This window comes from Pogona vitticeps, chromosome 2, assembly GCF_051106095.1.
Source record: "Pogona vitticeps strain Pit_001003342236 chromosome 2, PviZW2.1, whole genome shotgun sequence".
NCBI classification, from domain to species: domain Eukaryota; kingdom Metazoa; phylum Chordata; class Lepidosauria; order Squamata; family Agamidae; genus Pogona; species Pogona vitticeps.
This window is the reverse complement of record NC_135784.1, coordinates 159,366,712-159,393,236: the sequence shown is the minus strand read 5'-3', so window position 1 is coordinate 159,393,236 and position 26,525 is coordinate 159,366,712. Positions and strand designations below refer to the sequence as shown.

The 26,525-nt window shown below is 40.5% G+C and overlaps 1 protein-coding gene and 1 long non-coding RNA gene across 2 annotated transcripts; both read left to right on the top strand.

Moving 5' to 3' along the window:
• On the top strand, positions 1-25,521 carry PYM1 (PYM1 exon junction complex associated factor). Its single transcript, XM_020782911.3, has 3 exons — positions 1-20,109; positions 22,867-22,960; positions 24,537-25,521. Exons 1-3 carry the CDS (start codon positions 19,866-19,868, stop codon positions 25,060-25,062), a joined length of 864 nt encoding a protein of 287 aa, XP_020638570.2. The 5' UTR covers positions 1-19,865; the 3' UTR covers positions 25,063-25,521.
• Positions 20,383-21,045, top strand: LOC140704635 (uncharacterized). Its single transcript, XR_012083952.2, has 2 exons — positions 20,383-20,832; positions 20,951-21,045. It is a non-coding gene; the product is annotated as an uncharacterized LOC140704635 (long non-coding RNA).
• Positions 25,522-26,525: the final 1,004 nt, after the last annotated feature.

Below are 26,525 nucleotides of genomic sequence, written 5' to 3'. Positions count from 1 at the left end.
GGAAGGCCTAATTAGGGAGTGGTTCTCCCTCCCAGAACTGGCCTCAGCAACAAAGGTCTTTGGCTGTGTTGACTGCCTTGCGGCTCTGGAGCGTCAGAGTCCCTGTGTTCCAGTATTCCTGCCTTGGCCCCTGCTTTTGCCTCCTGCATCTCGGTGCCTTGTTCCGGCTCCATTCTCCTAGCCTTGTGCTCCTGCCTCTGCTTGGTCATGACCAGCTGTGCAGTGAGTGTCTTTGGACTCGATACCCTGTGTGGAGGACAGGGTCTTGGTGCCCTTGATGAGAGGCTGCCTGGGGGGATATCTTGGACAGTGATACCTTAAACTACATATATTCTATTCTATATATAAACTACTGTATTCTTCTCAGTGCTAGCAAGATATACAGTACAGTATCTCTACTGCCAGTGCAAAGTTACCTGCAAAGGAGTCGTAGTTTAAAATGAGCTTTGGGCACATGTTCTGTCATTCTTTCTGTGGAAAGGCACTTATTGAAAAAGTAGGACATGAGCAGAATTTATTCCCCCTGTACTATTTGGGTCATCTTATGTTGCGAGGAAGAGAGTTAAGGTCAGAGTTGAGCCTAATGATGCTGTTTCAGTGGTGCTTGGATTTAGTAGCGGAAGGCAGTGTTATATGTACATATAAAGAAATAGTTGCAAGGGGAAAATTGGTCCCCCCCTCCAATGTTATCTTTGGTACTACACAGAAATAATCACAAAAAATGTGAAATAAATGTCAGCCAAAGATGTGGAAACAAGATAGGGCTGTCAGAGCTTTCTGCTAAGAGCACATTTTAAAAACGGAGACTGTAAAATAGGTCAAGAACTGGAGGAATATAACAGAAATCAGGAAAAGTTTCAAAACATCTTGGGCTATCTTTTGAGAGCCGTGATAAGAAAAGTTTTCTTGAAAAAGCAAAAGCCTTAGATCTCAGCTGACTATCTACGTAGTTGTCACACATTTTTTCTCTGCCTTGGCAACCTTTCTCTTTTCTTCTTCATGTGTCTCTATTTTCTGCCTTTGCCACCTCCTTGTGGCATGTCCCTCAAGGTCAGAGTGCCTGGAGTATTTGACCTTCCCTGCTGTATTGTGTGGCTTGGTTCACTGGAGCTCTTTGCTTATGAAACACAATGGGACCCTTTGACTGAACTTTCTGGTTTGGGGTGCCTGCAGGGTTGGCATACAGAACAAAGCTCTTGCTTTGTAATGGAAGTTGCATGTTCCCTTGAGAAGGTTCCCTTTCCCAAACCTTGGATTCAGTGTGGAACAGGAACACTAAGTACAGGTAATATTAATTTGAGTTTAAAATATAAGAATGCATGTATTTCTTATGTATAAAGATAGTCTCTTACAAGAAAGGTGGGGAGGGAAGCAACCTAGATCTGAGGCAGGCTGCTAAATCACTTTGACCCCATCCACACTAAGTATTTGAGTAGCTTTCTTTGCACCCGTGACACAATTACTGCTTTCCGGCATCCACACAATGTGAAGCAGAACTTGATGTCAAAACCCTTTCCCTTCTGATATTTTTGTGCACCACGTCCTGGTGGTAAGGCATTTTTGTTCTCCTTACTCTAGTGCAGGATCTGCTCATGTGGCCCACAGTGCTGTGTTGTTCTGTGCTGATCCATGCCCTTTGTGGGTGGGTGTCATTTGAGGGTGCTTCCGAGGGAGGGAGGGAGGGAGGGAGGAGAGAGTGAAGTAGTAAGAGAGGGCAGAGAAGATAGGCAAAAGGGGAGGGTAATCTGGGAGCATTCCTGATGTGTTCAGGTAAATTGTGCCAGAATAACCCAGCACATCTGAATATACACTCCCTATTTGGGGATACAAATACTGGGATCAACTTTTCAGATCTACAAAAAAACACCAAAAAAGAAAAAGAGACAACACTGCTGCCTGTACAAACCTTTCATTAGATTTTTGAAAACTGTCAATTGGGTTGTTAATGGACGTTACAGTATGTTTAGAGTTTAATGCACTGTTCTCAGTTTCACTGATTCCTTTAAAAAGGATTTCTTCTCTATACTGTATATTACTGCAACACCAATGCTATGTTTTGATAAGAACTGATGTTGACATATTTATTGAAATGGCCATTACGTACTTATTTATGAGATGGATTGATTCCATAAAGCCACAGCCTGAAAGAGCTGAGCAGGTCTGTCAAAGACAGGACATTTTGGAAGCCACTCATTTATAGTTTAAAATACAATATTTTAAAATATATATATATTAAAAATCTGTTTATACTTTGTTCAAATTTTTCTCATTATGACACATGGTGCCCTGCAGATTAAAGTGGGGGCAAGGATGCTCCAACCCAAAACTGGAGGAGTGGGTCGCTTTGGTCATGAGCTACTATGAGCCAACAGATGAATGAGCGGACATAATCTGCATGCAATTTGCGTGGTATTTCCTATATGTACCTTTTTCCTATACATTTCCCATTATTATGAATTAGCACTAAGTAAGCCATTTAAAAGTAAATTGAGAGGGGACAAAAAAAGACTTCCTGTCATCTTTTGAAAATGTTAGCTGTTATAATAACATGGCAACTGAAACTGGCTTGCTGTGCAAATGTACAAGAAATGTTTGATGCTCCGTGTGAGCTGATGGGCCCCCTCAATTTCAGGCTTCTTGAAAAAGCAGGTGGCAAAACGCAGAGGAAGTTGAGAGATGTCGTTCGGAACAGGCTGGAACCAAAGAAGCAAACATATTCTTTGCAGGGGATGAGTCACAGCTCTCCTACACAGCTCCAGCCTGTAGTTTTTCTCACAGAAGCCACACCACCCATGTCTGAATAACAGCAAGAGAGGCAGAAACCAATCAATAAAAGAGAGGAGAATTGTCCTTCCCACAATGGTTCAGAGGATGAGTTCTGTAAGGTCAGAAACCAGAGCACACAATTTTGTAGAACTGTGAATACAGTTCTATAAATGCATGTACATCAAACATTAGCTTCAGTTAGGAAGACAGATCAGGTGAGCTGTGGTTATTATTACTTTTTTTTTATAATTTTCATTCTGTCAGGGCTGGCCACATTCTGGGTAACCACCTAAGGTTTTGCTGAAGCAGCATGTGGTGGAGCCATTTCTTTTGGGATCTCATTTAACGCCCCTCTTCCCTGCCTGGAATACAAGGCTTGCAGAACAGAGACTTGTGCTTAATTTGATTAGTATAGCCACACCCTCTTATGTTTCACATACCTTCCTGGATTTCCATGACAATTGTGACACTCCCCTGCAACCCAGTTAAAGTCACCGGTCCATTCTACAGTTCAGGTACCTCAAGACTCAAATTACCTTCCCAAGTGGGGGCAAAAAGCTCAACACACCCTGACCCAAAAAGCTCAGCTCCTCTCCACAACACGCCTTATCTGAAGAGGACTTCTTGTTCTTCAGCAGCACAAAGATGAAGAACTTGCTGATTCATGAGTAACCTTGATGGATAGGCTCTGCTGACTATGGTGGACTACGATGGACAGATATCTCTGTAATAGAGGATGAAATTTCAAATAACCCCCTGCTTCATCTATGGTACTGGAAAGATGATGGACGGCACTTTCCAGGGCAATCACTCTTTCTGAAAAAAATAATAAAAAGAACCTGGAGAAGCCTCCCAGGTTACAACTTTCACCACTAGTTTTCTTTTATAAATCCCTGGAGTTTATAGACGAGACAAGCCTGGAACGTATTAAAGCTAATGTCTGGCTAAAACAAAGCTTGAGAATATATGTACTTACCCAAGTGTCTTCTGAGCATATAAATAGCTAATGAATTTTGAGCACCTCTGTTTTATATTACTTCCACGGTCAAGTATAAACAGTCATGTTAGTCCTGGAAAATATGTATGATCAGGAAGCTAACAAAGGTCGTCAAAGCAAATACAGTTAATTAGCACTGGAGGAACCAGACAGTGCAACAAATGCCCCTAATGTCGTTATGTATATGGTGCTTCCTTTCTTCTGGGGATTTATCTCATGATAAATCCCAGAGGCACAATGAATAAGGAACCCCAAATATGCAGCAAGATGGTTTTGAATCCATTGTGTTTCAGTGCCTGGACAAATTTCAGCATAGCTCAGTCTTAAGCCCATATAACAAAGCCTCCAGTAGTCTACTGGTAGAAAATATTACTTGATATGAACATCATTAATGCTAGCTATTCAACAAACTGTGGCTGATGACACAAACCTCCTCACAAGCTAATTAACCCATGTAGTCTGAATGTATTTAAAACATTTAAATATATTTAAAATGTATTTAAAACCATATGAAACTAAGTTTCAGTCTATTAGCAGAAGTTTGAGAAAGGATCAGATGACATATCAGATTAAATATGTTAATAAGCTCACCTAATAGTAGGATATTGGTATTATCAACAAACATACAATGAATAACCATAGCCAATAATGGAATTATCACTCTAAATATTTTGTGTATTTAATTTCTTTCTGCCTACAGTCCCATCTCTCCAGCCATGTATACTGTGTATACTAAACATTCTAAATAATATCGTAGACATTCAGTTGAATGGATTAGATCCCACAAAAACTCATGTTATAATATTTGCTCATCTTCATGGTGCCACAGGACTCTAGAACAGTAAATGAGTAGAATGTGAAGTTTTCTTGATACACATAATAAAACTATCATTCATTATTTCCATTAGTGAGAACCAGACTTTGCATTTGTGGACAGTGTCCCTCACATGTGCTGATAATAAAGTTTGCATGATATTGACAAGTTTGCATGATATTAACAACACTAGGGTGAATATGCTGCTGAGCCCAGAGATATAACCCAATCTTACATATCCCTCAATAATAATTAGAGAATTTCTGGCACTGCAATATCAATTTTCTAGGAAGCCCACACTCTAGAATCAACATAAATTGGAAATGGAATTTGGCATTCATATACAATACTCTGATAGCTTTGAGAAGAAAGAAGGCATTCTCAACTAGTGGATTCTGTTTTTTCCAAGGTTTCCTGGATGAGCTGTTTTAGAAAAAAAAATCTATATATATTAGAATAAGACAACTTAAGGGCCTCCTAATGTTGTTGAATCATACCTCCCAACATCTCTCACTATTGACTGCACTGGCTGGGTGTGAAGGAGAGAGAGAGAAAAGAGAGAAGGAACAGAGTGAGCCATCCCCTCGAGTAGAGAGGTAGCGTAGTCGTGGGAGAGGGAGAGAGATAAAAGAGAGGAAGATAATAGAAAGGGAAGAATTGATTGTAGAAGAGAAGGAAAAGAATCAAAGGGAAGAGAGGTAAGGGTTCAAATAATTCTGCCAGTGTGGGAACAGGATATAAAAGATCACAAGGGGAGGAGAGTTTTTAGTATACCAAAGAAAGTGACAACAAGGGAGGAGGGAGGAGCGAGAGAGGGACTAGAAAGGATGAATACGGATATGAAAAAACGTTCGGATTATTAGACGATTTCCCTAACCTGAAAGTGGGAGGATTACTACCAGACCCTGAGCTAAAAAGGGAAAAGGGATCGGTGAGGGAGACGTTAGAATGGACAGTTGTAGTCTTTCCAAGAGGAAAAGGTCACTGGAGGAAGGTAATCAGACTGGATCAATCCTTCATTCAAGCACCTCAGGAGGGAGACTGGGCCAGACATCCTTGTTGCGGGACGGATCTGCGCAGTGCGGAGTGCTCCACTGAGGAAACCTACAAACCAGGAATGATTTGGACCAGCCCCTCAATAAACTTTCCCAATTTACAACAGAGTTTTCATCGTCACATTATGGACAGTTACTTAATCCTAGTTGTTTTGATCCTATAGAAGTTGTGGAATCACCAAATGTTAAAACAAATAAATCTGTTGATGTTTCAAAAGAGACTCAGTTGTTATTTCCCACCAAAAAGGAGGAACTGCTTCAGATTTCCAACGAACCCAATCACACTGGGCCTGATGGGAGTTATACTAGATATTATATTACAAATGTACCACCACTCATTTAGAGATACTGTAATTTCCATTTTAATATAATGTAACCAAAGATCTCAAATACAGTATTGTAAAAGAAGTTTATTTGAAGAGGGGAGGGGGAAAGGAAAAACTAAGGGAAGGGCAACACACGTGCAAAGTCTGAAGTAAAATCAGCAAGTTATTCTCTTATCATCTACCTGTACTTCAAAACAATCTCAGATTTCACAGCAGATGCAGAGGTTACTCCAGAGAGGATGTCCTGACATAGCCTCCAGTTAATATTATTAAAATGACTAAGAACAAGAATAAAATGAGATGGATAAACTATCAGAATAGCTAGACTCAACAAGAAAGACGAATCATGAAGATCGTTGGCATAAATTTTATGATTGGCTTAGAAATAGAATGTAAATTAATATTTGATAATTGAAATCCTAAAATCAATTTAGGATTAGAATATGTATTATAAATTAGTTACAACGTAAACTTACGTATCTTTGAAATGTAACAGATAAAAATGAATATGGTAAAATGTTCATGTTGATTTACAACCCGTTTAAACCCATGTCCCCTGTCCCCATCCCAAATCCTAACCCTATAAAATATATTTTTTAAAAAGAACAAGAATAAAAATCAACTTAAATGGAAGTCTGAGTTGAATAAAAACAAGTCCTTTTGTAGTCACCGATACTGTTGTTATTTGCTATGTTATATCCTCCATTTATGATGTTAGTGCTCTAGCTAGCAAATAAGAAAAATTACGGTACTTAGTGGAAGAACTTCCTAACTTTCCAAACAAAAATTTTCATCTCAAGTACAGTGGTGCCCCGCTTAATGATTACCCCGCTCCACGACAAATCCACTTAATGATTAGGTTTTTGCGATCGCTTTCATGATTGCAAAACGATGTTTAGATAGCAAAAAAAATGCTTTACGATGATCGGTTCCCTGCTTTGGGAACCGATTTTTCGCTTTACGATCAAAACAGCTGATCGTTGGGTTTCCAAAATGGCCACCCACTGTTTAAAATGGCTCTCCACTGTGTTAGGGACGGATTCTTCGCTCTACAGGGAGCAGAAAATGGCCACCCTATGGAGGATCTTCTCTTTATGATGAGGTATTTCGCCCATTAGAACACATTAACCAGTTTCTGATGCATTCTAATGGGCTTTTTACTTTCGCTTGATAATGATTTCGCTCTACAGCAATTTTGCTGGAATTGATTAACGTCATCAAGCGAGGCACCACTGTAACTAGACACTTTGAACTAGCCACACTCCTGTGGAATATAACTTAAATGTTGAATACAATCTGCTGCTCAAAATGTGATATTTGGCCTACGGAGCATGTCCAGCAGGATGCTAACTCAATGCATCCTCTAGTAGTGCATGCTGCTAAATTATATCTCAACATAGGCCCTATATTATGGGGCTTTGCCCATCTCCTTGTTTTGGCTAGGTCCTCCAATCAGCAGGGCTCAAGTAAAAGAACTGTATCTCATAACAAACTGCAAAAACCAGCACAACCATGAAACAACTCAGGGAAAAAAATCCATGTACAGCATACCCTGATAAAAAAAAATAGAAAATCTTGATTAGCATTTCTGTGGCTGTTTTCCCCTCTGACATTATCTCTCTATTCCATTTTTCCTTGTCTTTTTTTAATTCCCTTCTCACTCTCTAATGACTATAGTTTCATTCCGTTGAAAGAACAATATGAATTAAGCAAATGCTATGTCTTTGCCTTGTTAATCAATATACATTTGTCTTTATGATTATAACTGTTGCCAAACAGCCTTCTTCCGAACCTTTAAAAATTGCAAATAAATGTAAAGCTTTATAAAATAATTTACATACGGCCTGATCCTTTATAAGTTTAGGTACACCTAAGAGATCCTTAGAAGAAAGCAGGAACATGTGAAATAAAATAAACAAATAAAATAAGAATTAGTGACCGACGATCAGCAATGTAAAGTACAAACTCGGAAATATATATATCTGCATCCAAGCAATGACATATTTCAGTGTGGGGTAAAGAGTTACTTTGCCACAAAAGCCATAATGAAAGTAGTAATAAATCTACAGGACATATATCTTTGTGGTTCAGTCACCGATACAACATGATTCTGCCAAAGGTATACTGTAAAGAGCAGCAAGACAGTGAGTGCCAAAGGAGATAAAGCAGTTGGCAAAGCGGCACAAACTGCTTTACCGTTTTCTTAGGAAAAATATGCATGTGGTTTCCACAGAAAACCTTTTCTTGAAGCCTGACAACCATGCTGGCGAAGCAGAAATCTGTGTGGGGTGGAGTCCCCTCCCTATATGCTGTAATCCCAAGAAAATTCTGTTTGTGGTGGTGGTGGAAACGTATCTGATATTGATGCCTGTAAAGAACAGGCATCGTTGCTAACAATGCTAGTAAAATAATGTGTGCTGCGGCCTATGAGTGGGGTACCAAGGAGCAGAGGATCAATATAAAAGTGCAAGCAGAGCAATGCATATGATATATGAGAGTGATATGGGTTCCAGAGGGAGGCTCGGCACAAGGTGCCCATGACCATGCCACACTCACTGCACAGTCACTGCCTTCTCAGGCCACACAACTCGCTGGGAGAAATAAACCAAACCTTCTTGCCTTGGGCTGGCATTCCCTAACGCTAGCAAGCTAGAGTGACATCTACTGGGCAATTATACAAAATGCTGCAGCTCTGCTGCTCCATGACCAAAAAAGCAAAATCTACACAATTGGGATGTGCAGTGCCAAAGACGCATGCAAGCAATCGTGTCTTCCCAAATCAATGCACATCCTGACTTCACTGAACTATGCAATACACATGAGCTGCTACCAGCTCCTACATAAGAGACTTCAGCTTCACTGCGTCTCGCCTTGTCAGAGCTAACTAGGAACATCTGTTCCATAATTCTCAAGCTGTTGCAGACGAGCATTGCTCCAGGTTCTTTTCTTTTCGCCCCCCAAATGCCGCTTCACGCATCAAGAACCAAAGTTAGACCTGGTGATGGAATACTGGAAGTAGCAATGAGCAATGAATGTACTTACTTGCTGCCAATGAACTCTACCAAGCATAGTAATCTCTCGCTGGGCCAAGATGCATCACACATTAATGCGGAAACAATTCACCTTCCGCTGTGTACTAGCAGTACCTGGAAGGATTAAGAAACTGTGAAACCTGCCTCTGTCCTGCCAGTTCCAGCATTCAAAGACCACGTATCTATCCTTCCAGATTCACACATTAATTGCCATGAACCCTCGTGGCAGGGTTATAGGATCACCAGTTTCAACTGTGACAGTTCATATTTCATGACACCGTAATATTTTATGTGCCAAAGAAGCCAAGACTTTGTCCATTAATCCCCTAGTTTTGGCAAGCATGACTTTATTCTGCATATCATTCTTTCTAAGGTGAAATGGAATAGAAGTAAATCCTTCTCTGTGGAATCTGCAGCATTGGGTTAATTAGCACCCCCAAAATGTATGCTTGTAGATGTTTTAGACTGCAGCTCCTTAGAGCTCTGGGAAATGGCCCTGCTGACTGGAGATGAAGCAAGCTACAGCAAACAATACTGTACCTGGAATATACCACACAGGGAAGGCTTCAGAACAATCCAGCAAAGTGAGTTTTACAATTAGCCACTTACCATGACACCCAAAATGACAACCATCCTTAAATCAGTTGTGACCAAAAACAAAACAAAAAACAAAAAAAACAAAAAAACAAAAAAAACCCCACAACCCACACCATCAAGCCTGCATGTTATTATCCCTGCTAATGTGGCTTACAAAGGCAAGGGGGAAAGGAAAGCAATGTTGGCTAATAAGTGCATGCAAGCTACTGCACAGAACTAGCAACATAAAGTTGCAACTGCTCTGCTTCCAACAATCTAGTCTGTCACACAGATCTGTACTCTTGTGTGGTTGCTCCGGCTGTACGCGTAGCCCCAGGACAAGTCTGGCAGCACGACACACAGAGGTCTATGTATGCTTTCCTCCTACAGCTTCTAGTTTGTAGTGCAACAGAGGCAGGAGGCCGTTATTACTCCTCTGATGAATGGAATTCTGTGCCGCCGCCTTCTTTTTTTGTAGAAGTTCTATAGTAGTAACAGAAAAGTATCCCCAAAATGAACCTTCTTGCCATTTTCTTCCATCATCACTTCTTGACTGCATTCACATTGCAGGCATAAGGAAAGGCCCTATATAATCCAGTCTATTCCTCTGCTACGTGAGAAGCAGGGTTTAGATACACAATTGTATGTCCTTTCACCCATTTTTCCTGCTAAAAGCAGACTCAGACATCTCAACGCTTTTAGCAGAAGGGGAATAGTGGGAAACAGTTCTTGCTCTTTCCTCTTTTCAATCATTTAATTTACCCTCTTGTTTTTACTCGCTCTTTGCAAGGGGGGGGGGCACAGACCTGAATCTTTTTATTTACTAGATAAACAGCAGAAGGGATTACAGATAGAAAAAGATCTACAGGAGAAACAGTCCTGATTCGGTTTCATAAAATGAACAGAGAGGAAGGAAAGAAATTTGGACTGCTTGCCAAGGCTAATTTGAATCTTTCTGTTACAGAGCAACGGGTAAGGTGACCTGCAAGATTCTTCTAACAATAAATGTATGAAACAAACTCCTTTACTAATAGCACACCCTGTCAGACTTCAGTCCAAAGCATATGTAGGGCTAAAGAAATAGGATGGGACAACTGAACCTGTCTCCCACATTTATTTGCCCAATCTGCGGCGTCTAATACTGGAAGTGAATCAGGAAGTGAAGAAACTGCCTGAAGCAGCAGAGTGTAACAAGATTTTTTAAAAGGTTATAGAAGGGGTCTGGTTTTACTTATATACTTCATGTGCCTCTTTCTGTGTAAAAAATAGATCCCCACTCCCACTACCGTGGGTCCATTTTAAATGGAAGCAGCCAAACATACGCTTAGATGTGTGTCAGGTTTGGCCTTTATCTTTGGAACCGCCACTTAACAAAATTGTGTTTTTGCAGTAACATTCAAAGCAGCACGCTACACATCTCCTAACTGCTGAAATTAACAAATGTGTGTCTCCCCAACTGGAATATGCTGAGCATCGCGCCCCCCAAGCCTTTCTAAAATCAGGTCAGGTCAGAAAGTCTCCCTTTCCCCCAACTGAGGATGTCGATAAAGTGATATAACAGGTAGAAAGTGTGGTTGCTCTGCAGAATGCCACTGCTTTGGTTTTCAAAACTGTGTCTTCCCATTTCCATCCACCCCACACATTTCAACAGACTAAAAACCCCACTGATAAAATCTATACTGTAGTTATCTGTAGGTCACAGACACTGTTGCTTGCAGAGATATCCTCACTGTGTAGACATCAGGCTGTAAATTAACTGAATTTAATAATTTGAAATAAATAATTTCATTTCAAGCTGCACCCTTTCCTGGAGAGGTTTGATTTGGCCACAATGGCACACCTGACTGTAATGCATTCAATGTGAAGCTACCTCTGGAAAGTCTCAGGAAACTTCAGCAGGTCCAAAATGCAGTAGCCAGATTGCTAACCAGGGCTGGTCATAGAGATCACATAACACCCCTGTTACAGTAGCTCCATTGGCTGCGGATTCGTTCTTGGGCAGAATTCAAAGTGCTGATGCTAACATATAAAGCCCTAAATGTCTTAGGCTCAAACTGTCTCAAGGATCACATCTCCCTTTATGAGCCCGTTTGAGTGTTAAAATAATCAGGATATGCCTTCCTATTTGACAGGGACACAGGAGAGGGACTTCTCTGTTGCTGCTCCCAGACACTGGAACTCCCTCCCATAGAAGGTCAAATTAGCCCCATCTTTACTGTGCTTCCGTAAGGAGTCGAATACAGTACCTTTTTCTTCAAGTAAGATTTCCTTGAGTGACTGGCTGTGTGAATCAGGCTTTTTAATGGATTGTTGTACCCTACTGCTCTGAATGTGTTTTGGTGTTGCTTTCGTTTACTGTTTCTAAGTACAGTATGGTGTTTGTTTTATCTTTTTTAGTATATGTATATGCACTCTTGTTAGCTTTAAATGCTGTCTTTTAATGATGTAAACCACCTTGGGTCCTTATTAAAGAGAACGGCAGGGTAACAATATTTTAATTAAATAAATAATAAATAATTCAAGTATCTTTCTATGAAGATGGCTGAAACTACAGCTAACCTATTTTTTCTAAAAATGCTGTGCTATATAGAACATACGCAAATTCTATTCCTTCTCTGCAGATGTTTCTGTTATGGTTATTTGTAGATACTCTAGTCATATTTTCAGGTGTCCTGTAATAGGATATTATCTGTAAGGATACGTATGGTAGAAATGGACAGACTAAATAAAAGTGTGTGATATCCTGTTGCAAAGCAGAACAATGAACTTAGTTTGCTGATCCTATACAGTAGTTCTCTTCAGTGCCCTTTACAAAAACAACATAACTTTGCAATTAATCTTCTTCCCTTTCATACACTATTCTTTAACCACAGCTTTCTCAGCTATTTATCCACATATTGATGTAATTAACTCAAGACTAAATAAAACAGCATTGTCTATGTTTTGCATAATAACCCCTGCAAACTCCCCATTTCAGAAACAAAATCTGAATAGCATAACTACCACGTTTGACTTACTTTGGGGGCATCATTTATAACTGAATGAACAAACTTATCTTTATAGGAAGCTAATTGGCTTACTTGGAGGCAATTGCCTAACTACACTGGGGTTGTAATCCAGTCAGGGGCCTTTCCTGTGATATAATAGCAAGCTTTTAATAGCCAATATATGGTCTTCCTTTTATGTCTTTTGTCCAGAAATGCCGAATTGCCAATAAATTGAATGTCAGGGTCTTAAAAGCTTCTCCAATTCCCTTTCAAAATGTTTTGTTGTTGCAGCTAGCACTAAGATGCAGTTTTAACACCATTCTGCTACAGGAAGGAATGACTGAATGATTATTAGTAGATTGTCATAAGTTGAAGAGGTCAGAATTCAGTCCACTCTGGCATAAGTAATGCATCAGCCCTAGGCTGCCCATAGGCACTTATTGCCCAAGCATAACCGTCCTTACTTGGAAATAAGATCCGTTGTTTTAATGGAATAAATTTCCACATTATATATGTCATGGATGTCAGGATTAGTCTCTGTTATATTTTATTGCGCTCAGATTTATTACATTTTAAAACTCAGAGAGTTAGGTGGTTAGGGAGTTTTGTGTGTCTGAGAAGGTGAGAGTAACATTGTTAGGAAGCCAGCCTCTGTTACCAGTTCAGGCTCCTTAGTCATGGCAGAATGGTCAAAGCTAAGATACTACAATTAAGATACTGTACATCCATCCTCTTCAGGAATTAATAGATGCATCAGCAACAGAGCACAGGCAGTTCTTGTGATAACGGGGACAGAGAAATTCTGGAAAGGCAGTTACTGGGCAGCAGCAGTAGCAATTGATACTGGAAGAGCATCTTTCATAGACAAAGCAGTGATACTAAACTAAGTCTTGCCAATCCTGTGGAGAAGGCAGCAATGGTAAACCACTCCTGAATATTTATATATCAAAACCATATGATGAAACACTTCAAAACAAGCAGGAGAACGTGCTAGACAAGAGAGACTCCTAAGCTGGAAGACACAGCTCAGGTATGGAGAATAGCAAAGGATAAGGATAAATATCATTGTCCCAGTGAAGCAACTGGATTAAAGCTGAGAAGACATCTAGCTGCCAACGTGCACTGAGGCCAAACAGAAGTCTGATGCAGCACAACGGACATACAGTATTGTAATTGGCTTGCAGAATGGGGGATATCTGTATCAAAGTGAGCTTGACATTTTAAACAATAAATGGAATATTTAAACATTGTAAGGTGTGAACAAACTAAAGTGGACTCCTAGAACAGGTTTTTTTTACTATTTATTATAACAAACAAAATAAACAAAACATGACCAAAGTATCATACATTAAAACAACGGGGGGGGGGGGGAACACACACTTATATCCTCACCATTCAGGATTGTATATCTCTTCACATGTTAATTTATATTATTATTACTTATTGTCCCATTTCTTTCCAAAAATACAATGAGTTTTCACCAGGAATGAGACTTTTCCCTTTTTCAAATACATGTAACAAAAATGGTTTCCATGTCTTTAAAGTTATTACTGCTCGGTACTCTCTTTCTTACTTTAAACTCACAACTTAAGTTTACAATTGATAGCCGTATTTCCCATTTCTCTATACCAAGCTTCCATGCTGACTATTGTATTTTCAATTCTTTTTAATCATTAGCCTTGCCACCATCATCATAATAGCAATTAATTCCTTTTCTTCCTGTCTTAATGTATATTGCTGACCAAATTCCACAGGGCTATCATTGAAGATATTTGTACATCCTTACCCAACATGTTATTTATCTTTTTAAAAATTTGTGACCACTCCTTTTTTCTCTTTTCAAAAGATTATCACATATGTAAATATGTCCCCTTTTCTTTTTGACATTCCCAGCATAAAGACGATGCTGTTTCATTTAATAAATTCATTTTCACAGGCATTAAGTATCATCTCCATGCAAATTTATAACAACTTTCTTTAACCCTTATCAACATATTTTAATTATCTATTCCACATTCTTTTCCAGTCTTACCCCTTGATAAAGAAATCTTCTTGCCATACTTCTTTTAAAGCTATTGTTTTATGCTTTGCCTGTGTCAACATCCTGTATATTATACTTATAGTACCCCTTCTATTCCCAGGCTCCAAATTTATCTCTCTTTAAATTATTATTTCCTCAAATTTAATCAATGGTCTTCCCGCTCCTTGCTGAGCTTTCCATTCTTTTGTCCAATCATCCAGTTGTAATAGAATTTTAACCAACAAATCCCTCTCCTCCTAATATACCTCTTATTTGCTCACTTTTATGCATCTTCTTTACCCAGTCTTTTATTTTTATAATTTCCTTCTCAATTAACACATTACTTATTTTCCTCAAACTCTCTGGGAAAGTCTTTAACTCTACCACCTGACTCAGTGAGAATATCAGACTAACTTTTTTCCTATAATCTTTCCAGCTTTCCAACATATAATTGTAAAGTGATTCATTTCTTTAATTACTGTACATCATTAATTTTTTTCTTTATAAAAACAATTCCAATAAACTCTTTAAAAAATCCCATTCTATCCAAATTACATTTTTATTGTTTGCTATAATATCTGATATATGCCGGATTTGCTGTAAAGTGATTTGCTATATAATACATTGTAATATTGGGCAAACTGAGTCCTCCTTCCTGTTGCGGTATATTTATTTATTTATTCTTGGTCTCTTATTTCCATTACATTGCTCATTAATCATTGTCTGCCAAAGTTTTAACTCCTTTTCAGTAATTGTCTGCATCTAGAATGAAGCTTATTAAAAGAACTTGGCTAGTACAGCTAGGGCCAATTAAAAGGCACAATGTGATTGGTGGAGCCCTCAAAACCGTTGACGAGGGGATATAAATTTGAAGATAACTAATTAAAATGGAAACATCATTTTGGAAGGATGACTTAGGCCAATTTATGCCATGCTTCATGTTATCTGTATGGAGAACTCTATATGCACTTGTAAGTATAGAGATACCCTGTTTCCCCTAAAATAAGACCTAACCTGAAAATAAGCCTTAGTATGATTTTTCAGGATGCTCGTAATATAAGTCTTACTCAAAAAATAAGCCCCAGTTAAGTGAAACCCCGCCCTCCACTATTGTGCAGCAACCAGAAGATGACATGACAGCATTTGAATAAATGTAGATGGTTGTATATGACAAAAATAAAACATCCCCTGAAAATAAGCTCTAATGCGTTTTTGGAGCAAAAATTAATATAAGATACTGTCTTATTTTTGGGAAAATAGGGTAGCTTAGATTAGTGTTTATTATTTTCTGTGGAAAAGCCCTACAATGCCTTGAGCTCAATCCCTATACTTATTCTACCCGATGATGTTTTTTGTATTCACTGCTGAATCATTTGATCTTTTGTTAAGCTGTTACAAGTATGCTTTGCTTTTTAATAAACCTAAAAAAATTATTTAAGTTGTGATTCTTTCAGACAGCTGTAAGGGGTTGATGATAGTAAGTCTGGTGTCTGAGATGCTCTGAGATTTTGAAAGTATTGTGGGTTATTCTGACTTCTATGCAGCCAGAAGCAACAACCTGCTTTTGTGTTTTTCCCCCCTGGAGTACCCAGGAATAAGCAACTCAGAGCATCATGCTGGGGAAGAGCAGGCCACAGGAGGCACTGCCCAACCACTAGTGCACTGACCCTCCTGGGCATAACTGGACAAGTGGTAAGAGAACCACTATGTGTAAACCAAGTTATCCCTCACATGGTATTTTTTTAAATATTTAAATATTTTAAAAATTAACATTGTAATACTTGGTGTGAACAAACGAAAGTGGCCTAGAATATGACATTGTCAATCAGATAATCACAAGCTGTTTTACTCTGGAAATGTCAAACTCAGAATAAACAGTGTGGCTATAATAGCAAGGCAAGACATACCCTGCTTAGTTAGGATTATAATGGAAAGTCTGACTCAATAATATCATTCACACTTAATGGAACATCCACCAGCATAAGCACCATTCAACTCTATGCACCAACTACACAATAATGAGACGAAACTGAGAGCAAATGCCCAGACAAAACAGGGGTGACAGGAATACAAAAGTAGGAAATAAAGCAGAACCAAACATTGTTGGAAAAATTTAGCCTAGAAATCAAAACTGAAGGACAGTGACTCAATGACTTCTGTAAGGCCAACATTTTACTGCAATTATGTGCTTTAGGCAACCTTAAAAGACAATTCCATACATGGACATTACTAAACAGCTAATACAGAAATCTAAGACATTGTATATATTGGGAACAGAAGGCAGAAACACTCTAGTCCTTCTGCAAAAACAAGATCACTTATAGATTGTGGTACAGACCATTAATTGTTACTGTACTATTAGCAAAAAGCCAATTTCTGCAGCCAAAACAAAAGCTCCAACAGCCAACTAAGGAAACTTTAAAAAGTTAATAGCAGATGACAGAAACAGGATCACAGAATCCTAAATGAAAAAAAGCAAAGTGTGCTGCTTATATACCGCCCCATAGTGCTTAAAGCACTCTCTGGATAGTTTACAAGTTAATTATACAGGCTGCAAACTGCCCCCCCCTCCAGCAAGCTGGGCACTCATTTTACCGTCCTCAGAAGGATAGAAGGCTGAGTCAAACTTGAGCCGCTACCTGGGATTGAACCTCGGGTCGGGAGCACAGTTTTGGCTGCAGTACAACAGTTTAACCACTGTGCCACAAGGCTTTAAAAAGTACATTTTTAATGACTGAACATAAGGACAAATAAAACTACTATATAACCCGTGTACAGAAATAGGATGAGAGAGGGAGAGAGAGGCATCTTCCATAAGATCCAATAAATCAAAGGAAATTTTAAATCAGGATTAGGGGAGATGAAAGTTCAACAGGAATATATTATCTGGTCAAAATAAAATAAAGAGAAGATGGAAACAATATACAGTACTGAAAAATTGCACTGAAAAGGTGCAATGATGATAGATTCCTTAAAGAAGAATCTTGTAATGAAGAATCTGCAACTGTAGAGAATGAACTGAAAACTGTTCTCAAAACAACAAAGAAAGAAATCAGCAGGAACAAACATTATACCAATACAGCCATTTGAAGTTACAGAGACTAAATCTCTCGAAATCCTAAAAAGAATATGTCAATAAAATGTTGAAAACAAAAACAAGGCCAGCAGACTAGAAAGATCCGGTACACATTCCAATCACAGAGAAAAGAGATATTAAACAATGCAGTAATTCTAGGGCCACTGCATTAATTTCCCATGCAGGGCACACTATGTCTAAGATTTTAAAATACACTTACAGCACTTGAATAGCATGACATTTGTCACTCATAATCTCTTACAAGTGAGAAATGTCAGCTATTCAAGATGGATTCCAAAAAGGAAGTGGCACTAGCGATCATGTTGCAAAATACTGCTGGACTGTTCCAAAAAAATTCAGAAGAAAATTTGTTTATGCTTTATAGATTGCAGTAAAGCCTTTGACTGTGTGGATCATGAAAAACTATGGCTGATTTTAAACAAATGGCTGTGGCACAATATTTGATTGTTGTGCTTTGTAATCTATATTCTGGCTACTGTTAGAACAAAATACAGAGAAACACAGTGGTTTCCACTGGGCAAAGGTGTCATCTAATGGGTGTCTTTTATCTCCCTACCCTTTCAAAGTATGTGCAAATGATATTGTATCATACAAGAAGCCAAGTTAGATTTAGATGAAGGACTGAAAATTGGTGGAAGTAACAAAAATAATCGAACACACCGTATACAGATGATATCATATTGTGAAACAACTCCTGATTCAGTTTGAAAAGTGCAAAAGCAGACTTACCATTGAAGAATAAAAAGAAAAAAATGACTATAGAAAATCAGAGGAATGTCAAGTTGACAATGAAAACAATTAGAATGGTTAAAAGATAACTGAGTCATCAATCCAAATTAAGACTGCAGCCAAGAAATAAGAAGATAGACATGGAATGACTGCTATGAAGGAACTAGAAAAAATAAAATGAGAGGATGTGTTGCTGGAGTCCACAAGCAAGATAATTCATACTACAACATTCCTGATTATATATGAATGTGAAAACTGGACAATGATGGGGAAAATGATTAAATCAAAATGTGTTACATAGATAACAAAGAAAGACAAATCAATGGGTTCTGGATCAGATCTGAATTGACTGAACTGAGGAAGACACAGCCTTTAATTTGCATAAGGGCTGTTAATGACAGAACTTTTACCAGTTATTAATTCATAGGGTCACGAGCAGTCAGAAGAGACTTAAACTTCCCATAACAAGACCATAGCATAAGCAATACAACATTCCTAGGCTGCTACACTACAAGTCACTTGCTGTCTAGAACAGTAGAGCTTGGAGAGCCCCCAATGGAGGCCAACACCCTACCAAAGCAGGAAATCCAGAACTAAAAAACTCGCAAGTGGCTGCTAACCTCTGTTTACAATACCCTTTACATGTAAAATAAGACCCCTTCCTTGTTCAGTGGGATAAGCTGCTATGTTATACTCATCAACGATTTCAGCCTTTGCCTCCTTTGTTTTACCACCGTTAAAGATGTAACAGAGAGACCCAGTACAGTATAGTGTAATGTTTGCACTGGATTAGGACCTGGAAGATCTAGGTTCAAGCCACCAATGGGTGATGATGGCACTCCAAAGGTGACCTTGAGCTAGCTGCTCCCTAGCGGCCCAAATTCTTGTTAGAATAAAGAAGGGAGATAAAAAGCCACATTTGACACATTGATTTCATTAACGAAGCCACTTTTTTTACCTGACCCTTCCTATCGCTCACTACTGAAAAAATACTAGACAGACAAAGAGTTTCCAATGTCTGCCAAAAATATCTAAAAATTAAGGGAGAGAGGGAGAGGTTCCCTCTTTCCTGAACTGTGGCTTATTTCTCGTGGCCGAATAATGAGTAGACCCAAGACATGGTTGTTCTGGGTTTTTCGGGCTCTTTGGCCGTGCTCTGAAGGTTGTTCTTCCTAACGTTTCGCCAGTCTCTGTGGCCGGCATCTTCAGAGGACAGCACTCTGTGCTCTGGGACAGCACTCTGAAGATGCCGGCCACAGAGACTGGCGAAACGTCAGGAAGAACAACCTTCAGAAAACGGCCAAAGAGCCCGAAAAACCCACAACAACCATTAGATCCCCGCCATGAAAGCCTTCGCGAATACATTGGACCCAAGAAACTTTGGGTTTCAAAGTTAACATTTAAAACAGCCCAGGTTTGGAACTCAGCTCCAAGATGTTGTATGTCGCGATGGTACTAAAACGCCGATGCTGCCAAACCTCAAAGTCACCCAGCCCACTAGTTGCACACAATCCCCAATCTGGAGGGAGGCAGAGAAGGAAAGCGGAGCCCGTCAATGGGGAAAAAAACCAAGCTCCTTTCGTACACAAAATGGCCGCTGGAGGGCTTTCCTTCACCTCCCATCTACGTCATATCCGGAGGTGGAGGCACTGCAACCGGAAGTAGGTAGCGTTTCCAAGATGGCGACTCCCTATGTTACGGATGAAACCGGTGAGTGGGGGAGCCGCGGCTGGGAAGGGAGGCGGAGGAATTGTACGTGCTGGTCTGTTTCCCTCCCCTACTTTGCACCAACTACACCGAGCGTTTTCCGTTCCCCCCCCGCCCGCTGGGCGACCCATGGGTAACCCCTCCGGTCTTTCTCGCGGGGCCGCTCCTCCCCCTCTCCATCCTCGCCGTCAGGCTCCACCTTTATCTGCCATCCTCCGTTGTGCCACGCCCCCTCCCGTGGCGCTTCTCTCTCTCTCTCTCTCTCTCTCTCTCTCTCTCTCTCTCTTCCCCCACCCCCCACCCCCCGCTTTCCTTCGCGCGTCGTTCTCTCGCTCTGCCTGGGCTCCATTTGCTGCGCTCCCCCTTTCAGCCCTGTCCCTTGGAAGCAGTCCCCACGGCGGTGGAAGGAAGGCAAGCCTTCCCTGCTTCAGGCTGGCTGGGCGCTCCCCTGCGGAGACGGCTTTGAGTGCCCGGATTCCTCCTTAGCCTTCATTCACACGTGTACTGCACACGCGCCAGCGCACATTTGTCCTCTTGTATAAAGCCAAACTGGACCATCCTCTGCGCATGGCTTACGTTCTCCTTGCTGTGCCTTGACTCCTGCATACCGTGTGGCAGTCTTTTTATGCCTGAACACATGGAAGGACACCTAGGTGTATAAAACTGCCTAGGCTAACGGCATGGCTTAGTGATCTGAGTGATCTGACAGTGTGTCGGTGATCACATGTGGGTTTTTTTTAGCACACAGGGTTTTTTTAAGCCAGTGGCACTGGTTTTTAGACTGCAGATGTTTAATGTTTTTTTTTCTTTCCCTCCTCTCCCTACCCATTACGAAAATGACCAGATGCAAATATTATTAACTGTACAGGAGATGAAATTTCTGCAGGGACGAGAATAGCTGGACCTGCTTGATGTTCCTTCCTCTCTGACTAATCAAGGTACAGATTAGTCCTCCTTAGCTTTCTAGTCAAATGCACACCTAACAACAAGGTTCAATGTTGTTACATTGACACCCTCCCTTTCCTCGAAGGAGCGCAAGTCCGTGTATGTTGTTCTGTTGTTTATTCTTACAGTCACTCTATGAAGTAAATTAGACTGAGAGAAGGTGATCGGCCCAGGGTTACTCAGTGAGCTTCATGTCTGAATGAGTTTTCAACTTGGGTTTCCCTATCCCAGGGACAGTAGTTTAAACTCAAGTTCACAAGCCAGGAACCTGTTCAGTATTTATTCACGTGAAACCGCAGAAGGGCCTGCAGCATTTGACAAGGTGCCAGTTATGATCTGGTCATATGTGATTCCAGCACCTTGTCAGAGCAATGCAGCAGCTTTCTCAGTTGGAGCACTGTCCAAGTACTGTACGTGTAAGCACTGAAGACAATACTGGCAATTCTGGTTTAAATGAATGGGCATAGTACAGCTTTCTCCAAATTGTTGCTCTCCATATGTTTTATATGACAGCTCACAGCATGCCTAACCATTGACAGTCATGCTGGTAGAGGCTTATAGGAGTTGAAGTCAAAGACTTCTGGAATGTGGGGAAGGCTGGATTGCACCTTAAGAGTATTGAAAGAAATTGCTGAAGGACTCTCATTATGGAGTGTGGGAGAAGTGCCAGATGATTGGAGGATGGCTAAGATAGTCCCTATCTTTAAAAAAGGGGGAAAAGAGGGACCTGGGAACTACAGACCAGTTAGCCTGACATCAACCCCAGGGAAAATTGTGGAACAAATTATAAAGCGGTCATTATGCAAGCACCTTGAAAACAATGCAGTAATAACTAGAAGCCAACATGGATTGTCAAAAACAAATCCTGCCAGACTAATCTTATCTCATTTCTAATTGTGGAGATATGATAGCACTTTTCAAAATACTTGGAAGATTGTCAAAAAGAGACGGGTCAGGATATGTTTTCAATCATCTCTGAGTACAGGACACGCAACAATGAGCTGAAGTTACAGGAAGCCAAATTTTGGTTGAATATCAGGAAAACACTAGAGCAGTATGATAATAGAACCTATTACCCCCTAAAGTGGTGAATGCTCCCGTGTTGGGGGCATTCAAGAGAAAAGTGGACAACCATCTGCCAGACTTTGATTTAGATTCCTGTATTAAGCAGGGGTTTGGATTCAATAGCTTTACAAATTCCTTCCAACATAATTGCATGATTATATGTGTAGGCCAAGACCTCTGGAATTTCCTGGTTGGTGAAGGCTGGTCAACTTTTTCCACATTTTGCTCTTTGAATCCTTTTTACCGTGTGGTTAGTGGATTAATTGCTTTGTGCATTATCATATACAAGTCATTTGTGTTATTTCATTTTCAATATGGCAATAAAAATAACCAAGCTACCTCTTCTGAGTATCGCTGCAGCAGTGCAATCTTAAGCATGTCTGCTCAGAAATAAGTGCCATTGTTTCCAATAGGTGTTGCACCCAGGTAAGTGGGTAGAGGATTACAGTCTGACTGAAGTGTTCTGAAAAAAAATTAAATGTTGTCCTAAAGAAGTCTGCTCATGATAATTGGATGTGACAAATCACTTGGGAGTTTCAGACAAATATCTCAGTGCTAGTACTCTCCTTCTGGAAATTTAGTAATATACGAAGTGACTAAATAAAAATGGCTAAGATACATTTAGGTGTGTCCTCTTGTTGTTTAGGGGAAAGCTTCATAGAAAATTTTGAAAGAGGACATTAAAAAGCCCATGTAGATAAAATGAGGGCAGTATACTTCCATAAAATGAAACACTTATAAATGTTGCAGGAAAATACATCGCCTCCACACAACGCCCAGATGGAACCTGGAGGAAACAAAGGAGGGTGAAGGAAGGCTATGTTCCTCAAGAAGAGGTACCCGTGTAAGTTGAACTCTGCTCTTTGTTCTCCATTTTTCATTTATCCACATAGATATTTCTGACACAAGAAGCTTCCTCCAGACAGCATATTTCCCTTGCTTGGGGGAAGCAGAGGGAACATGGCTTAGCATTTTCCTAGTAATACAAAGAAAGGAACAGAAGGGGGCATGGATTTCTCACTTCTGGCCCAATCTTTTAATGTCCTTTTTTTAAAAACGAATCTCCCTTCCCCACTGGCCTCTAGATTACTTGACAATTACCCTGGTAGACGATGAAGTCGCTTCAGGATGAGGTTTTACCGATTGCTATTGTGATTGCAAAATGATGTTTCAGTGGGGAAAATCTGCTACACGACAATCGATTCCCTGCTTCGGGAACCGATTTTTTGCTTCTTGATGATCAAAAACAGCTGATCGTCGGGGTTTAAAAATGGCCGCCCGCTGTTTTCCAGACCTATTTCCGGAAGACAGCGATCGAAAATGGCTTCCCCTATGGAGGATCTTCGCTAGACGATGAGGTATTGCGCCCTTTGGAATGCATTGAACCGGTTTTCAGTGCATTTCAATGGGCTTTTTTCTTTCGCTTGACAACGATATTGCTTAACAGCGATTTTAACGGAACGAATTAACGTCGTCAAGCAGGGCACCACTGTAATTCATCTGTATCCATCAGGAGCATAAATATAAAGAAAATCTCTACCTTCTGCTACCTTCCTTTTCATAGGCTGTGCTGCACTTTCCCCAGCTGTTTCTGTGAAGCAGCAGGAAATAAAAAGAACAGCTATATTACCAAAATGAGGGTTTAGTTAACATTGGGTGATCTCTTGCCAAGAATATCCCTGTTAGGCTTGGGATGACCAGTTACTGAAGTAGTTGGCAGTGTATGTGTTGACCATTTGAGAACCACAAAGTAGCATGGGTTGTTCTGAGGCCACTTGCATGTGGGTGGCAAACCAATGGCAGGCGGAACCACGCTACACTGAATACACCCAGTCTTCTCTGGTTTCAGAAACTAAATAGGATCAGTCCTGGTCAGCATTTGGATGGAAGACAATCAGGGAAACTCGAAAGGAAGGATTTCCAGACAGGGCTATGAAAGAAATGCTGGACAGGCTTTGCTGCCCTTAGAGATGACAGTATTGTGCTGCTGCGAAGCAGTGGTCTGACTCAGCATGGGGCCGCTGAGTATATAAAGATTGTGTGTGTGTGTGTGTGTGCATGCACACACACGGCATCAATACTGCCCCACATGTTACTTGGGGTCAGGGGATGTCATCAGCTTCCCGTCAGTACGGCAGAAGGGAGTAGGGTGTTACCTTCATGAGGACAGCTACTTGCTGAACTGTATGCTAAAAGTAACTGAATTCACTGTGATTTCCAAAGGATCAGCTGGGAGTGTGCCCCTCTAAACCAGCTTGCTCCATGGAGCAAGGTTTGAAATCAGTGTTCCAAGCTTTTTTAGAGGCTTCCCTGTTTTCTTTTAAACTACTGAAGAAGACATCCCCACTCTTTCCACGCCCCCCCCCCCCGACTGATTGTTATTCTTGAAGAGAGTTCTGATGCAACTTTTTTCCAAACAGGTATGAGAATAAGTATGTGAAATTCTTCAAAAGCAAGCCAGAACTTCCTCCAGGACTGAATCCTGAGGTCAGCACTCCGACAACAAAGCAAGTTTCAAAGGGACTGGAGACGAGTGAAACAGGACTCTCCAAGACAGCCAAGAGGAACCTAAAACGCAAGGAGAAGAGGAAGCAGCAGCAAGAGAAAGGGGAACGAGATACAGATGACCTGATCCACTCCTTGGAGAAAACGACCTTGTCAGCGATGCCGGGCAACAGTGGGGATGGCAAAATGTCTGTTCCCGCTGGCAGCACAAGACCCCCTGCAGGCGGCACTAATGCCTCTGCTGTTGCTGCTGCTGCTGCCGCCACCTCAGAGAAGAACAAGAAAATCAAGAACGTGAAAAAGAAACTGCGGCAGGTGGAGGAGTTGCAGGCACGGATTGACTCTGGGGAGATCAAGCAACCAACCAAAGAGCAATTGGACAAGCTGGCTCGAAGGAAAGCTTTGGAAGAGGAACTCGAGGACCTGGAATTAGATTTGTAAGGGGCTGGAATTTCAAGCGGACATAATGTGCATAGGAACAAACCGTCCCCGGAGAGCATTCTGAGAACTGTGCAACACAGAGACCAGAAGATGTTGTCTTCAGACTCTTCCTTTTTACCTTTTATTTTATTTTATGTTGGGTGCTGTCTGAATTTTTAAAGGTGTTTCTCCCATCTATTGATGTTAGATACTTGAGACTCTGAAAAAATACTTTGCCAGCTGTCTGAGTCCTTTTCTAGATTTCTCCTCCCCCATCTCCATTGCAGTGGGTAGCTGGGAGATGGCATTTGACACAGTGGGGCTGACTTTCATAGTGGGTGGAGTGTTCCCTATCCTTTCCCCTGCCCTTGTATGATATACACCACCTTCATGTTCTCTGTAGTGGTCACTCCACCTTCCACCTTCTTTTCCTCCTGCTCATTTTTAAAAAGGATGCAATAATAAAAATTGCAGTAGTAAGCTTTGTGGCTATTTTTTCCCTGCCTTTCATGCTTCGGGCCAAGTTGATTTTAAAAACCAAACTGTGTGCTATCGCTGCTTATATAAGCTTTCTTTTCTTTAGTTGGGAGGCAGCTTAGTCTAAGTGTCCTCCATAGGAGAGCTGTGCAAAAGGCAAATTCCCTGGGAGACATAATTAGGAAAGGTTTTGAACACACAGCTGCAAATATTATCTATGGCGTAACATACATTTTTCAGTGTGGAACATCTTCCCTAGTGGGACAAGCTTAATTGTTTTAGGCTGTGTTGTTCAGAAATAGATGACTCGGTGCAGAAAATGCAAACAAAAAGGAAGGCCTGCCCTCTATCGTAGGAAAACCTATGATCATGTTATCAAATGGACAGCAGATTCAAACAAATTAAAGAAAGGACTTTCACACCATGTGAATTCCTAGAATTTCATGACACAGTGTGAGGATGCAGGCCCTGGGATTAGAAGAGAGCAGGGAGGAGAGACTTTTCTGGACTTTGATTGTGTTGTGTTTACATGTGTTAAATGTTCTATTGAAACCACTGAAAATTACAATATGCATTGTCTAAAAAATCAAAATACATTTTTTTAAAAAAATCAGCAGCTCAGTCATTACACCTCCATGTAAGGTTTTTTTGTGTGTCTTCCTCTATAATAATTCAGAGTGTCTAAATTAAACTGATAGGCCATTCCAGATGGAATCCTGACCTACAAAAAACATTATAGAAAGATAAAACAGAAAGCTGCTGCCAGAAATAACATACTTAGCAAACTGGCTAGGTCAGACTGGGGTGCACACCCACAAACAATAAGAACAACATCTTTGTCCCTGTTTCACTCCACAGCAGAATATGCTAGTGCTGTATTATAATACAAATCAGCTCATGCTGAGCAAGTGCATGTAGCTCTTAATGAATCATGCAGGATTATTACTGGCTGCCTGAAACCTACCTCCATTGAAAAAGTCTATTATTTATCTAGCATTATCCTGCCA